At 31.6% G+C, this 15274-nt stretch overlaps 3 protein-coding genes across 4 annotated transcripts; 2 read left to right on the top strand and 1 right to left on the bottom strand.

The window, feature by feature from the left end:
• The first annotated feature begins 39 nt into the window (after positions 1–39).
• Positions 40–2901, top strand: LOC136351033 (U5 small nuclear ribonucleoprotein 40 kDa protein). The gene is made up of 6 exons (XM_066303269.1): positions 40–355; positions 949–1078; positions 1147–1320; positions 1665–1873; positions 2085–2327; positions 2465–2901. Exons 1-6 carry the CDS (start codon positions 242–244, stop codon positions 2639–2641), a joined length of 1047 nt encoding a protein of 348 aa, XP_066159366.1. The 5' UTR covers positions 40–241; the 3' UTR covers positions 2642–2901.
• A 589-nt stretch (positions 2902–3490) lies between these two features.
• Positions 3491–9890, bottom strand: Faf2 (Fas-associated factor 2). The gene is made up of 8 exons (XM_066303266.1): positions 9615–9890; positions 8191–8484; positions 8015–8130; positions 7703–7944; positions 7326–7460; positions 7013–7133; positions 6421–6594; positions 3491–6359 (listed from the first exon to the last, which is right to left on the bottom strand). Exons 1-8 carry the CDS (start codon positions 9694–9696, stop codon positions 6180–6182), a joined length of 1344 nt encoding a protein of 447 aa, XP_066159363.1. The 5' UTR covers positions 9697–9890; the 3' UTR covers positions 3491–6179.
• A 355-nt stretch (positions 9891–10245) lies between these two features.
• Positions 10246–15127, top strand: LOC136351028 (serine/threonine-protein kinase RIO3). 2 transcript variants are annotated; one of them, XM_066303262.1, is made up of 10 exons: positions 10246–10433; positions 10691–10836; positions 11671–11925; positions 12472–12584; positions 12732–12880; positions 13178–13344; positions 13721–13885; positions 13939–14153; positions 14451–14630; positions 14732–15127. In XM_066303262.1, exons 2-10 carry the CDS (start codon positions 10692–10694, stop codon positions 14993–14995), a joined length of 1653 nt encoding a protein of 550 aa, XP_066159359.1. In that variant the 5' UTR covers positions 10246–10433; position 10691; the 3' UTR covers positions 14996–15127. The 2 variants fall into 2 exon arrangements, with proteins under 2 accessions (XP_066159359.1, XP_066159360.1); XM_066303263.1 differs by lacking the exon at positions 10246–10433 and adding an exon at positions 10522–10539.
• Positions 15128–15274: the final 147 nt, after the last annotated feature.

Here is a 15274-nt window from a genome sequence, read left to right as displayed (position 1 = left end):
GCTATCGATCATGTTCCCTGTTTTCTAACCTATATGGCGCGTCTAATATTTACGTTTTACAGGCTTTACCTAGCAGTGCATTACGTTTTTAAAGCCTAAATTCCTTATTTCCTTAATTCTGGTATTGCTGCTTGCAGATGTTATGTCTTTATTCTAGAGAAAAATTTATAAGTTGTAAACAGTATACGCAGAACCTGTTATTAAGTTCTCAGAGAAACGGCTCCAAAGATCCCTTCAAACCATGGTTATGGAGAGCAAACGGAAAGCGGACGATTCTGCCTTGGTACCCGTGCAAAAGAAGGCTAGGAATGAAGTGGTTTCATCTAAGACTAAACAGATAACTCAGCTGCAACCAGTAAGTATAAAAATAATAATCCCTTTGCTTTGGGTTAAAACTTTAAATTTGAGCCGGGCTTATAGGTAGTCATAGCATGACATAACCATAACAGAAGAAACAAAATATGTGGGCCAACTTATACATGTACAAGCTTAACATAGCATATATGTATGATACAACCCATAACCAAATTTGTTCTTTTGAGTTGTAGTATGCTATGCAGCTTGTCTCAAGTCAATCAAAGTGTTATTTTCAGTGGTAAAATTAACACCAAACATTCCTCATGTATTGTATTTTTCAAAATACCTGTACTATTCTTGTTTTGTATCATGTTATATTATTTTATAGAATGTCAGATTATTTAGGTTTACAGAAAAGCGAATTTAATTTTTAAAGGACCAAAAAAAACTTATTTCTATAATGCTTCATTTAGTTAATGATTTTTGTCTTACTCTTTGTTGTTGAATTCATTATTAGGATAGCTACAGATATATCTGCATGCAATGGTGAATGAAATTTTTACATTAAATATGTCAAACTAAAATTCTAGTTGTTATGGGGTTTATGAAATATCAGACTTGAATGTCTCTATCTATATACAATTATCATAGGCACCAGCTCGTACATCAAATCTTTTTGCACCAATCATGGTATGTGAAGGTCATGAAGGTGAACTATTTACTATTGACTTCCACCCAGAGGGTCAATATTTTGCCACTTCAGGGTTTGACAGGAAGATTTGTAAGTGAAATTTGGAATAAGCTTTGAAAGCTTCAAATTTACTTTTCTCTTTTAAACCCATTTCACAGTCTTATGGAGTGTATATGGCGAATGTGAAAATCTATCAGTTCTAACAGGACACACTGGGGCAGTAATGGAACTTCGTTTTACTACTGATGGAGCCAATATAATTACTGCTTCCACTGATTATACTTTGGGCCTCTGGGATGTGGTTACTGGTCAGAGAATTAAAAAATATAAAGGTGTATTTAATATCAAGGCCTCTTTACGGTTGTCTATTTTCTTGCCTGTGGCAATTAAAATTTGTTCAATTTTGATTCAGCAGTCTACATATATACAACATTATTATCCTGCTATATTACATCATTTTTTTTTACGGTACCGAATGTCGCGAATTTAATTTCAACCAATTGACTACTGTTGATACCTTTTAAAATAGTTCTTGCAGAACTTATTTGAAGTATCACACTTCTAAGAGAAGTAAAATTGATAAGAAAAACACCTTGGAAATTTACTAGGAAAATTACCAACTGTAAAAAGGCCTTTACAACCTTAAAATGAAAATCTTAACATCAATGAATTGAAGGTCATACCACGTTTGTTAATTGCGCGCAACCTTCGAGAAGAGGACCACAATTAATAGTATCGGGAGGCGATGACAGTACTGTAAGAATCTGGGATCAAAGGAAGAAACAGAGTGTTAGCATTTTAAACAGTATGTATCAAACCACTTCTGTTTGCTTCAATGACACGGCAGAAAATGTGTTCAGCGGAGGGATTGATAATGATATAAAGGTAAGATCAATAGTTTGACCCCAGGTAGATATTTTTACTCTTATTAACTACTCCAAAATGCTTTTAATATGGTAATAATTCGGTATATATGTTAAAAATTCATTGCAGAAGAGGTATGCATCGCATTAAAACAAGCAAAATTATAAACTAAATTTACAGACTGTTACATTACCACAAAGAAAGCAATGACGGTAATATCTTTTCTATGTAGGTTTGGGATATTCGAAAAAAAGAAATAACTTACACCATGAAAGGACACACTGATACAATAACAGGCCTTGCCTTGAGTGCAGATGGTTCATACCTATTAAGTAATTCTATGGATAACACCCTAAGAATATGGGATGTTCGACCTTATGCCCCGGCGGAAAGATGCGTTAAAGTGTTCAGCGGACATCAACACAATTTCGAAAAAAATCTTCTACGATGTGCCTGGTCTCCTGACGGTAATAAGGTGTGTTATTTTGTTGAAGAAATAGATAATAGGGAAATTAGTGTCCCCTTTTCGGGACGGGAAAAATAGTATGTAATAAATTATAGTATGATGTTCACTCATTTAGATTGTTTTAAAAGTTATTAATTGTTCTACAGGTGAGTGGAGGTTCCGCTGATAGATTCGTTTACATTTGGGACACGACATCTAGAAGGATAATTTACAAATTACCCGGCCATACAGGATGTGTCAATAGTGTAGCGTTTCACCCAAACGAACCCATCGTCGCATCTGTAGGTAGTGACAAATTAGCTTATATCGGCGAAATAGACTAAACTGGATAAGAAATTATTCATACCCTTTATTTCCTCTTTTCCACATAATATTAATTGAAGTTCGCAGATATTATCTTTAAGTTGTATGAATTTGAAAATATAATGTATAAAACACTTAAACAAGAAACAATAAAGATCAAATGAAGGTACCAAATTGGATATAGGAGAAGCACATCTGTATTAATTTGGTGAAAAAAACGATGACACGGTTACTGTATCTCCTTTACAAGCATTATAGAAAATAAAGTATAATAATTAGATTGCAATGATTTTTTTTGTGTTTAGTATGATTGGAATATTTTTCATGTAGAATATATAATGAACGCACTTTTGAATTTCATATCTGATATTTTGTCTCCTTTTTACGATATATTCAACTTTTCAAAAAACCAAGTTTTTTGAAAGTTTTAAAGATTTTTACGTACTTTGAAACGACATAATTTTCTGCGTATAATTTTGCATCGAGATATAGAGAAGGTGGTCCAGTTGTTATCTTGTACATCGCTGGAATTATAAAGTTTATAAATGTTGATGTGGTATAGTCAAATTTCATTTGGTTTACGTAACATTGAGAAAATTTTAAAACTGGCAATTGTATAAAAAAAGTTCAATACAAAATATTGGATTTTTGAGTCCTAGACATTGGCCGTAATACATTTGTTTTTGTTGTGTAGTTTTTTTTTGCTACCTTTTTTTACTTAACATTTTTTTTTTAAATTGGTCCTGATTTTTTTTTTCATATTTTAAAAGTATATTTTCTCAAAAATTCATAATATATCTCATGATTATATATTTTATCATTTTATTTGTAAGAAAACCTATATTGCCATGTTTTTGACTGAAACTCAGTTTTAAATAACAAAATTTATATTTCTTTACATTATATACAATAAATTATTATAAACATGTATTAAAATTTATTCCGTTTGCTTTGTCGGAAGAGTACTTCTTAAGTCATTAATTGAAAATAGTAATTCAGCTAAATAAATGCTTTTTATTACTGGCTAATATATTCTAATATGACATCACAAAACCTACGAAACTAATAGTATAATAATTAAACAATGCAAAATGCCTTATATTGTGTAATAAGTTTTGCTGAAACCCCATGAAAAGTTGGCAAATTCACAACTTCATACCCCAAATCAGCTTCATTTTAAAAATGCATTCAATAACCGGGTCTTTGATACAGCAGATTTTGACTTATAGTTCTTAGCAATTAATAGAACACAGAAAATATGTGCAAAACGATGCAAAAAAAACTTTGATATAAATTTCGATAAATGCCAAATTTTTTTAACAGGAACTACATTGCTCCGACGATATTTCAGCTTCCGGCTATTAAAAACCTAATATAACTTCGTCTGTATTTGGCTCTCAAAAGAATCTTAACCAAAACATGATAAACGATAAAAAAAGGGGCTAAATACAAAACAGATTAAAATGTGGTTTTTGTTGAGATCTAAGTCTGATGAATTTCAATAAATTTTGTATTTATATTTGCAATTGCTGGTATTCGAAATACACCTTTATGATGTGAATTCTTGTGTTCTAACCACTCAGACTAACTTGATACTGAAAACCTTGGTTTTCATCCCGGGCTGCACTTCACTCTGGAGACAGAGAAAAACAGAACCATACCATTCTCAGACATCTAATTTATTGCAGATAATGGCAAATTGAAAATGAACTTGTATCGCAAACCTACGGTTTTTTTGAAATATTTTTCAATAGTCATTCATACATTCAAAAAATTAATATTATCCACACGTTCACAGTTCCACAAAAAATATAAATAAGATTGTCAGCGATACAATTTATTTAAACAATTTTACATGCCCCAGTGATAACCGGAGCAATGAACTTAATGGTTGCAATTTCGCATGTCTAAAAATACCGTATATTGATTTATATGTATAAAATTAAAATCCAGTAAAAAATGCTTTTTAAACTCAAAATATTATACTAATAATAAATATTTCGCCAAAAAAAAACCAAAACACCTATATTACCGGAGAATAGCGTCGTTTACAGGTTCCCATAATAATAAGAACTCCAGAAGATGCCAGTGTCAGAACGAGGAATGTCTCTACTCTATTATACAAACTTATTTTGGCTAAACACTCTTATCAGATTTCTAACAATTTCGATTCTGAGAATACATCATGTTTACAAAAACAAAAAAGATTTTTTAAAGAATTCATCAGCATAAAATTATAAAAAAACATTGTGAAGAAAGAAGATTCTGACAACCTTAGTTCTCCTTATTCTAATATTAATAATATACCCAAATTTAAAATATTTAAAACACCTAGATAACAGAATGATTATTAATAATATAAAATTATATAATGAAATAGAATAATTAAAATCGCTTCTTATATATGAAATGGTTTTACAATCTATCTGTGAACTTTACACTTATAACCATAACCAATAGCATTAATAATCAGATTCCTTATCTGTTTATTAAATTTATTATGGTAAATAACTTCGGGTGGCTCGGTATCATCTAAACGTAAGTCGTCGTGTTGTACAGTTTCTATTATATCTCCCCACATATATATAATGTCTTATATATATATATTCCTAAAAATTGATTGAAATGACAACCAGATTATGAATTTTTCTCTGTCTCCAAACATTCCATTCATGTGAGCCAAATATGAATGTTGTTATATTATATTTTTAGTTATCGTGATGATTACATCAAATATAGAAACCGAAAGCTAGTCAAAAAATTCATTGTGCTCGCACAGAATCTCGATTAACCTGTAAATTCGGTAGAATCAATATTACAAACTGGAATATTCATTACATAGAATAATTTTTGATAATTGCTTTCAGCTTAAACTCCTTGTGATCTGCTTTTAAATTTCTTATTCGTGTCTATTTGAAAGTACACATGTCCAAGGACCTTTCCAATAGAATACATACGAAATTGCTCCAAAAGAAAATCTTAAATATGAAAGATCCGAGTACAAAGTAGCTTAATCTCCATACACACTTTGTATGTAAATAATATTCACAAATACTACAAAAGGAAAATAAGAAAAGTTCTTCATTCATGTTGCAAATATGAAAAAATATAGAAAAACTGACATGTTTTAACTCATTTAGCTTAATGCCGTAATTAGTGACAAAATACAATTACTGTTCTGTACTTTACGCTGAAAGGCCACTATATATGACCTATGATTTAAGCACATTTCGAACTAGTAACGCCTTAATAAATTTGTAAGTCCAAACACCAAAATAAAGGCCACATTATCCTCATTTCCGATCAAATTTCTCTTTGCCACAACCCACAACTTAATCTTAAACATTAAGAAACCTTCAAGCATGATGGGAACTCAAAAAAATGTATATTAAGACGCTTAAGAAATTACAAATAATTTAGAACGTAATTCCCTTAAATATCTTATTTGTACAACCTATTTTGATAATAAGTATCGGACGCACGACACTGCTGGAATTCACTTTAACAGGTACAGAGTGTACCGTATGTGTACTATTGGTTGCTAATATACCCCAAGAACTATGCATCTAAATCGTTGATAAAAAGTACTTCGCGGTTTTTAAGTCCAGCCTGCTCTAAAGTCTGCACTCGATCTGCTTCGTGAGATGGTTGACACTTCAGGACTCGTTTCGGGAAATTTGTGGTAATTTCAAAGGCATCTGGCGAATGAGGATGACAGAAGACAAAATAGAAAACATGCTGTAAATATTAATAACATACTATAATTGGTAGAAGTTTAAAAGTGATTTTGGTAACTTACCTCTAAGGAATGGTTTTTTAAAAACCTCCTCTCTAATCGAATTCCTGAAGGTAACTTAAAAACCACATGTACAGCGTCCGGATGTAATGCGTCGGGCTCTAGTGGCACTTTATCTACTGATTCGATCTTTTCTCTTTGTAATGCCTCTTTTCTTTCTTCTTCTTCTTTAGCTGCCTGCAAATGTAATTACTTATTTAGTTGATACATGTACGAAATAGCCGAAAGGAAAGAGTTTAATGGTTGCAAAGAAAATTACCAGAAGCACTAATTTCATTGCAAACCATTAATTACTCAAGAACATTCAATATTTTTTAGAAACTTGAAAATGTGAGTGATTGTGGTAATTAGATAGTTTTTAAAAGTTCGGATCCTTGAGTTCATCAAATTTGACATTTTCCAACTTGAATTTTTCAGCAAAACTCAATTGCTTCAGAATTATGTTACAGTAAATGAGTTTATAATGCTTTCAGAAATTTGTAGTAACTTTGTTTTTAACTTTCATATCTCATTCAAGCATATTCATACATATAACTATTTTTCAATATATTGCTAAATTACTGTTTGAAAAAGAAAATCGTTTAAGTTGCCTTACCTGCTCCTGCCTTATGCGCTCTGCTTGTTCAGCTTTCCTCTGCTCTTCTTTCAGTCTTTCTTTCAATTGGTCTGCTTTTAGACTTTCCAAAAATGCCTCATCCTGATGTTGACGAATAGACCTATGACAAGAATGAAAGACATACAAAAAGTTTCAATAGTTCTGTATAATTCAGATAGTTTTAGATAGTGACATTAGAAATTTGAATTGTTAGATTAAATTGCATAAAGTTTTTTTGGCGAGAACGGTGTCTTACCACATAAAATAAACAACAATAGCGATATTATACTTCTTTGACACGTAATATTCTTACCTATTTATGCTTTGCTCTACCCTGTCAGCTCTTGCTTGAATAAGAATACCTTCAAATTCGTTGACGACTGTACGCAGCCTCTGAAGTAACAAATCGGGACTTGAATATCCCTCTAGTCTTCCCACTGTCGTTAATCTAAAATGTGTAAAAAAAGTGACACTAAAGAATTATTCTACATACATATACAGAGTGAGTCTTTTACTGGTTTCACTGAAAATCACTACAAAACAACTATAACATTCAAATATACATTACACAACTTTAATTAACTCTTAAATACTTTTTCAATTGAATGATGTTTCAAACGTTTCTTTGACAACCATACATAGTAAAGATAAAACTCTTCTAACAAATACATTTTTAGATCAATAACTTACCTATTATCTTTTAATACCAACAAAGCCATAAAAGGAAACTGTCCACATCTAATAGCGTTCATTGTTCGCCTGCCTTCATCCGACTTGGACGAACATGCCCAAAATAAGAAATTACTATTAATATACCGAATTATTTCAAAATTCGACAATGTGTTCTGACAAAATGAGTCACAATTATTTGACTCAGGATCGTGCAAATAAACTGCCAAAAACCGAAGTTCCCTTTTGGCATCATTTAACACCTGAAATGATTAAAGTTATATGTTCCACCAATGTAACTAATAAAATGAAAAAGGAGTTAAGAATTTGTACCTGGGAAAATGTGCCTTGATAAAATACAGGATGATTACATCCATACTTCTCTTCATATAACTGAATAAATTCCATTACTTCCTGCAGGGCTTCTATTCTTGGTCTATATTCAAGACCTGTAACAAAAAATTACAAATCTAGACATAAGCAATATCTTTCATAATAGTAAAATTTACCCAAAAGTCGTCTGGTTATCTGTAAGACTGTTATAATAGTGCTATAACATACATTCCACATAAATCCAAATAATGCTCTAAAATATCTCTTAAATCCTGATTGAGAGCCATCAGTAGGTGGAGCGGTGTATATCAATTGTCCCAATAAATCGTTGACCACTGCAGGTGGTCTAGATTCTGTGGCATATACTGACGGCCTTCCCTCACGAATATTCAGTTGTTCTTGAACAGCTACTTCCAGATTCCATTGATGGCGCTGGAGAACGTCTCTACATATGGTGATATCTTCAATACCTGTATGAAAATAAAAAAATGAAGTTATTTAATATAACATCTGTGAAAAGTAAGAACTTAATATAAATTATTTAGAAAACGCTAACGGTTTTTTTTTGGGCGTGAACAAAACTATGGGAGAGAAAATTTTAATGGTGTGCTCTTAATAAAACAGAAACAAATACCTTATGACTATGCATAAGTTTGACTTTAAATGAGTTAAAATCAACTCTTCTGCAGACTGTAAGTCTGCACATAGGCTACAGACTTTTAATCAATGAAAAAATGTTGGAAATATGTTTATTAACTTACAGGGATGAGCATGTCAAATTGAATTACAAAAAGTGTAGCCTGCTTCTGAAGCAAGTTGACCACTTAGCATATACCACCTTACAGGAAGTCATTAACTATGGCAAGATATCTATTATTAAAAAGTGACCAACTCCTTGAGACAAATTGAACATAAGAAGCTTCTTGGGACTATGTATCTACTACAGGAAATTTGCAGAGGAATTTGCTAACATTACAAAACCACTAACAACCTAGCAGAAACTTATTTAGACATATACAAGGCTTGAGGAAGCTTTTGGTCTTGTCTAGCCCTAGCTTATTCTACAAAAAAGAGGCTCTTCATTTTGGACACATATGTAAGCAACAATGGTCTGAGTACAGTACTCTTTGAAATGTAGACCTGGTAAGATAGTAGATAATCAAGTACTACAATAAGGTATTCGATATGCCAAAAAAGGTGCTGCTACATTACTAAAATAGAACTAGTAGCTATTGCTATATCAGTTAGGCGTTACCATCACTTTTTATTTGAAAAGGGTTTCCTGATTAAAACTGACCATTAAAAAAGGTATAGTGAGTTCTGCAAAAGTGTATGTCCTACTGGAAATTAAATTACAGGCAATTTATTATCATTATTGTAGTTGATATCATGTTTGCTCTCACATTTTAAGAGTTGTATCAGTTGCATAACTGTTATTTCTGTGTTACTCTCTAAAAAGCCCTAATAAATAGTAATGGGAAACTTGATAAAGGGAAAGCTGCTAGTTAATACTGGGTAGCCAATGGCTGTGGAATATTTAGTAGTTAGTGAAATGAGATTTTTGCGACGTTTACAATGCAGAAGTGATAAACATTAATACCTGTGAGGTCCTGAAACTGCAAAACTTTATCAGTTTGTTGGGTTGTTAATCCCAGTGCACCATTTTCATTAGAATAATCCATTGTGTAGGATAAATAAGGACTGTGCGGAGTTAAGAACTGTAAATGATAATTCGTAGTCAGAAAGACATCAGAATAAAGAATTTTAATTAGAAAATAAATTTAAATATGAATTTTTTCTGATTACTATTACAAATCAACATTCGAAATTTTCATAAATCTTCAGATTTTTGTCATGTTTTGTTCGAATGTCGGATGTCAGACGTCACTTTTTTGGATCTCGATAACCACTTGTCGCGTCAACTTTGTTGAGCTAAATGTTTTCTTTTCAATATGGAGGATGAGGAATAGTCTGGATCTAGGCTTTAACCATGCTTGGACATATACATATATATGTGATACATGCACATACGTGTAAATATATACAAGTTGTCCATTGCAGAAAAATTCTGGACTTAATATTTTTCACAGAAAAAAAATCTCTATTTGATTGTCATTGTTCATGCTGTGCTCGCTCCGCTCTGCGAGTGTAATCTGAGTAGCCATAAATCATCTGTCAACTAACAATTCTGTATCAGATAATCAGACATTTAATGTCATTTCTAATCTATAGTGATTAATCGCAGTCGTCCTTCGTCCATCCGTTAAAGTAGTTGTAATCGTGATTGTTTTTTTTAAGTTGCTATTTTAGAAAAAAAGCACAATTTTAGTTCTACTTTAATTTTTATATTATTTTTTTGGATGTACATTTTGTGTTAAAAAATTACAGTTCTGCACAGTTCCTATTTGTTTGTATATAAGTAAGTTTGGGAATACTGAAGTGGAATGTGGACAAACGTTTTTAGGTTTTTTGGCGGAATTTTGGCGAGCTTTTAATACCTCTTAAATTCGATGAGCTGCTTGAACGTATGTTCAGTTGCATCCCTGTCATGAACTTTTTAAACTCATTTAATGTTAAGTTTAAACTTTGTACCTGTTGACCCATTATTACACAATATTATGTTCATTCTATCCTGAATCCAAGCTTTCATTAAGTTAATAAGAACATAATTCCTAGGATGTCTTGTCCGTGGGCAAATATTAAGCAGCCAGAATCTATGAATTTTGCTGATATTATGTCTGAAGAGTTAGCTAGGGATTTGCAGGCAAAAGCTGAGGCAAAAGCATATGAGGACATCAATGACAACAAGCATGAACATGTTGGTAAGTTAACTGGCATATTGGGCAGTAGAAATTTTGATAAAGGAAGATTAATAAGTTTTTTATTTTAAATTGAATTGGAAACTATTTGTAAATTCTGGTACATATCTGAGTAAAACCAGTAATACTTTTGATAATCTTATATTTAAATTTAATAGGTTGCTGATTTTCTATTAGTTTTAACTTGTTTTTCCTAGGAGTGTGCAGTGGTAAAGCCACTTTACCACATGCATTTACAACATGAAAGTGATATGAACAATAATGTTAAAAATGTTGGATAACTTTATTATTTGACTTGGCCCATGGATTTGACTGTATTAACAAGTAAAATTTAATAATATATATCAAATTTTAGTGCTGTGTGTCTTAACAATAAAGCCTTTGTAACTTTTTTTTTTCTTAATGAAGAATCCAGTAAATCATCTTATTTTGCTTAAAAAGTTGCTTCTTAAAATATTTGCATGCCTTTTTTTGATATCTGGAGAAGCAGAATTAATTTGGATGCTGTTACGCATTAGCAATACAGAAAAGATTTATGGGAATAAATATGTCTTGGCTATCTAAAATCACTAAGAAGGATGCCTGGTCCATTAAATTAGTAGCAGTGGTTAGCAATTCACTTAGATTGGATATCAGAGTCTGAAGGGTGTACAAATAGAAATTTTTTCAATTTATTTAGCTCAAAGAAATTGTTTTATTTGGTAATATTTCATCAAAGGCATAAAATATCACGTAATTAATTCTGTGAGAATAAAGAGTTTAGTTATGCAAACTATTCAAAATAAGTAAATACATGATGTATTAATGAACTAATGAATTGTTATTGTATCTTTTTAGATGTTGGTAAAGAGTCTGAAGCCAATGCACTCATCACAATAAGCAGCCAAGAGGCAGTTGAGATAATCCCAGATGAAGTGCTTAAGGCAATTACAAACGAGACAATGGAAAGTGATGCCATGATAGCACAATTGCTTCAGTTGCAGTTTGATAAAGAATATAATGAAAGTTTGAAAAGGTCAGAACAGAAGTTTAATGGTTCCTCAAAAGTTTCGATATCATTTAAAAACTTTAAAAGGTTACCAGAACCTTATGGTAAGTGTAATATTTTCCAATTTTCAAAGGCTAAAATCTTTAAAAGGCAATAGGGAAAATGTTATGTTAATATTAATAATTAACATAAAATTTTAAATACAGTGAAATTTTTAGTCTCAATCAAAATATGAAATGAAGTCCCATTAAGAATTTGATTTTGAATGTTTGAGATTTTAGAAAATGTCACATTCAGGTCTGTTACTTTAAAGAAACAGCATTCACACGCTTTTATCTTTCCTTTAAAAAAGCGCCTTTCTAGGGTATGTTATTGAAATTCTTCTTTTTTTTAGTCAATATGAAGTATGTTTTGTCCCTTGTGGAAAAAAAATTATTTTAGATGTAAAAGCTAACCTTGAATTTAAAGATATTTAATTTAAATAAGACATTTTTGCCTGTTTATCGTTCGTTGAAAAGAATATCAATCTCGTTTTTAGGTTCAATTTCATTGAGGAATTTAAAATGCATATACAAAGAAAAATCGTTGTGTCGTTTTTGTGAAAATCAAAACTTCACCCTTTCCTAACATTTTTGCTATTTATTTTATAGATTTTGAGAGTGATGAAGAAGAGGAAATTGAGGACATACGTGACAGAAAAGATTGGGATAGATTTGACAGCCTATTGAGGGACTTAACTTCCATGCCTATTTGCGGATATAAGGTCAATAAATGAAAAATTGTTACATTGAAACGTATATATGTAATATTTCACAAAAGAATTTAAATAATTAAAGAAGTCTGAATAAAATGACGAAAATAAATGATGTAAAAGTTCAGTGCTTCGCTTGGTAATATTTTTGTTTTACAGGTCAATAAAAATGGCGAACTAATTACTAAACATGATTTAGTTAACAACGGCAGAAAAAACGCCTGTAAGCTTTTGTCTTTTCCCCCAGAATTCCGCACTGGTGACGGAGAAGATTTCGATTTAAAGCTTTCCAACAAAGTTTTTAATACGTAAGTTATCTCATTATTTTTATCATAAAAAGGAGTTATAAAAAATTGATTTTTGTTATTTTGGCATATAAATAGATATAGGGTAATCGTTTTTTAAATCGAAACCAGTGATAACAACTTATTAATTCTGTAATTAATTATGAAATAACAGCAGGTATCTTTATTTATTAAGCCAGTTTATCATTTTCTCAATAAAATAGGCCCTTCGCATTTGGTTTTAAGTGGAAAAGAAAAGCTAACTCTCCTTATTCATTTTGTATTTCATACTTTAGATAGTTATTTTGATGCAATTTACAGTTTGAAGGCTCATTCAAAAAAAGAGCAAGTGCGCAAACATAAACTTAACGACAAGAAGCTAGACATTGCCATCAACGAATTTGGAATCGATGCACAAACTCGTATTTGTTTATTTAAAATGATTGACTCTCGCTTGTTGGAAATAGTTGACGGTCTTATTAGCATAGGTAAGTATATTGTTTTTTTATATGTGATTGCTGTTGCCATATTGTGCAATACGTAGGATTAGTTAGACATGCTGGAGAGTCAATTTGATCAGTGAAAACTAAAAGTAGGCATTCATGAAGGATATTCAATTTAATTTGGAAACTAGTAAAAGTCAAAATTTTACTGTAATGCCATTGACCCTCTTACCTGTTGTAAATCACCAGTCATTATAATTTTATATATAAAAGTGTCAACTGTTTCTATCATTCATAGCATATATTTAACATATACCATCATTATTAAATTCTGAAATTAATTCTGCGTGAAAAAAAAAAACAAATTTGGCTACGCAGATATCCTTTTCAATTCAGTTTAATTAATATTTTTTTTTTATAGGAAAGGAAGCGGTTTTATTACATGCCCAGACCTGTTCCGAATATCCATATGCCAAAGAGCCGTTACCACCCGAGTGCGCCATAAAAGTATTTAGAACTATATTAACGGATTTTAAACGCAGGGATAGATATATTAAAGACGATCATAGATTTAAAGATCGAATTGGTAACTAAACAAACTTCATATGTGGAGGTTTCGTAATATTCAATTTTATATAGGAAACCAAACATCCAAAAAAGTAATTCATATCTGGGCAGAAAAGGAGATGGTTAATTTAGCAAGACTTAAAAAAGCAGGAATACCATGCCCAAAAGTGTTAACCTTGCAGAAACATATACTTGTTATGACGTTCATCGGAAAGAACAACATTCGAGCACCCAAACTCAAAGAGGCTCATATGAGCGAAGCAGAACTTAAGCTCGCTTATGACCAGGTAAGAATTTATTACAAAAAATAGAGAAAATTTATCACTATTGTATGTCTCAAAATCAATAAGTAAAACAACCACATCTATAACGATAAATCTCAAGAAGTTACAATCTAGTTCTGTGTGTCTCTAATTTCAAGCAGACTGTAGCTAAGCTTTGTCTTACGTTAAGTAAGTTTGAGATATGTAAGGTGGAGAATGAAATTAATCTTAAATAACTCAAAATGTCAAAAATGCTCTTTATAACTTCACAAAAGAAATTTACAGTAGGGCACCCTGTTTGATTAATCTGCATCTTTTCAGGTGGTGAGCGCAATGAAAACCCTGTATACAAAGGCCAATCTTATACATGCCGACCTCTCTGAATACAATATATTATGGTATGATGATTTATGTTACTTTATTGATGTGAGCCAGTCAGTCGAACCCAGTCATGAGAATGCGTTCCATTTCCTGCACAGGGACTGTTGCAATGTTATTAACGTAAGACATTCAGGCTACTCCCTTCTAGAGTTTTTAAGCTATTAATGAAGTGTTACGTCATCAGAACTAATCGAATCTAAAACAATATTTTTTTTTTTTAGTTTTTCAACAGAATGGCAGTTCCCAATATCCTAACAGCTGACGACCTCTTCGAATATATTGTCGGTTGTCCGTTCGCTGACCAAATTAATCTCTTGGCCCTTCAAAAAACTACCAAAATGAAACCTCATCTCATGAACATGCCAGGTGTAGAGTCATCATTTGCTTTCGACACCGCTTGGGAACAATCACAGCAACAAAGTGTTTTACATAAACAACTCAACACCAGATCTGATGAGGATCAATGCATGGATTTAAAAGGTTAAGGATAGTGCTTCAGTAGCGGTAGCAAGCGCCCTGAAAGTAAAATCTGAGAGTATATTTGTATTAACATACGAGATTGTGACATTATTACAAATATTAAGAAAGATTAATTCAATAAATGAATTTCAGGTGTAGGTCGTATATGTTGCTGAATGGATTAATGGTATAATGGTAATATGTATTCATCACTCTAAATCGGCTGATGAAAAAAATTGATGTGGGGTGTAAGTGTGAGAATACACCCCCGTCTTATTAAACCATCGGTCGAGTGTTTCGCGGTT

Source organism: Euwallacea fornicatus, chromosome 4 (genome assembly GCF_040115645.1).
Source record: "Euwallacea fornicatus isolate EFF26 chromosome 4, ASM4011564v1, whole genome shotgun sequence".
Taxonomy (NCBI): Eukaryota; Metazoa; Arthropoda; class Insecta; order Coleoptera; family Curculionidae; genus Euwallacea; species Euwallacea fornicatus.
The sequence above is the reverse complement of the archived record's forward strand: the minus strand, read 5'-3'. Positions and strand labels throughout refer to the sequence as shown.

What these genes read in the sequence shown, in the direction of transcription:
- LOC136351033 (XM_066303269.1), top strand. Translation starts at nt 242, where the DNA reads ATGGTTATGGAGAGCAAACGGAAAGCGGACGATTCTGCCTTGGTACCC. An exon ending in AGATAACTCAGCTGCAACCA is followed by an intron (nt 356 to 948) that starts GTAAGTATAAAA and finishes CAATTATCATAG; the next exon opens with GCACCAGCTCGTACATCAAA. An exon ending in GGTCTCCTGACGGTAATAAG is followed by an intron (nt 2,328 to 2,464) that starts GTGTGTTATTTT and finishes ATTGTTCTACAG; the next exon opens with GTGAGTGGAGGTTCCGCTGA.
- Faf2 (XM_066303266.1), bottom strand. Translation starts at nt 9,696, where the DNA reads ATGGATTATTCTAATGAAAATGGTGCACTGGGATTAACAACCCAACAA. An exon ending in GCAGTTTCAGGACCTCACAG is followed by an intron (nt 8,485 to 9,614) that starts GTATTAATGTTT and finishes ATTTTCATACAG; the next exon opens with GTATTGAAGATATCACCATA. An exon ending in ATCAAGGCACATTTTCCCAG is followed by an intron (nt 7,945 to 8,014) that starts GTACAAATTCTT and finishes TAATCATTTCAG; the next exon opens with GTGTTAAATGATGCCAAAAG.
- LOC136351028 (XM_066303262.1), top strand. Translation starts at nt 10,692, where the DNA reads ATGTCTTGTCCGTGGGCAAATATTAAGCAGCCAGAATCTATGAATTTT. An exon ending in AAGGTTACCAGAACCTTATG is followed by an intron (nt 11,926 to 12,471) that starts GTAAGTGTAATA and finishes TTTATTTTATAG; the next exon opens with ATTTTGAGAGTGATGAAGAA. An exon ending in TGCCTATTTGCGGATATAAG is followed by an intron (nt 12,585 to 12,731) that starts GTCAATAAATGA and finishes TTTGTTTTACAG; the next exon opens with GTCAATAAAAATGGCGAACT.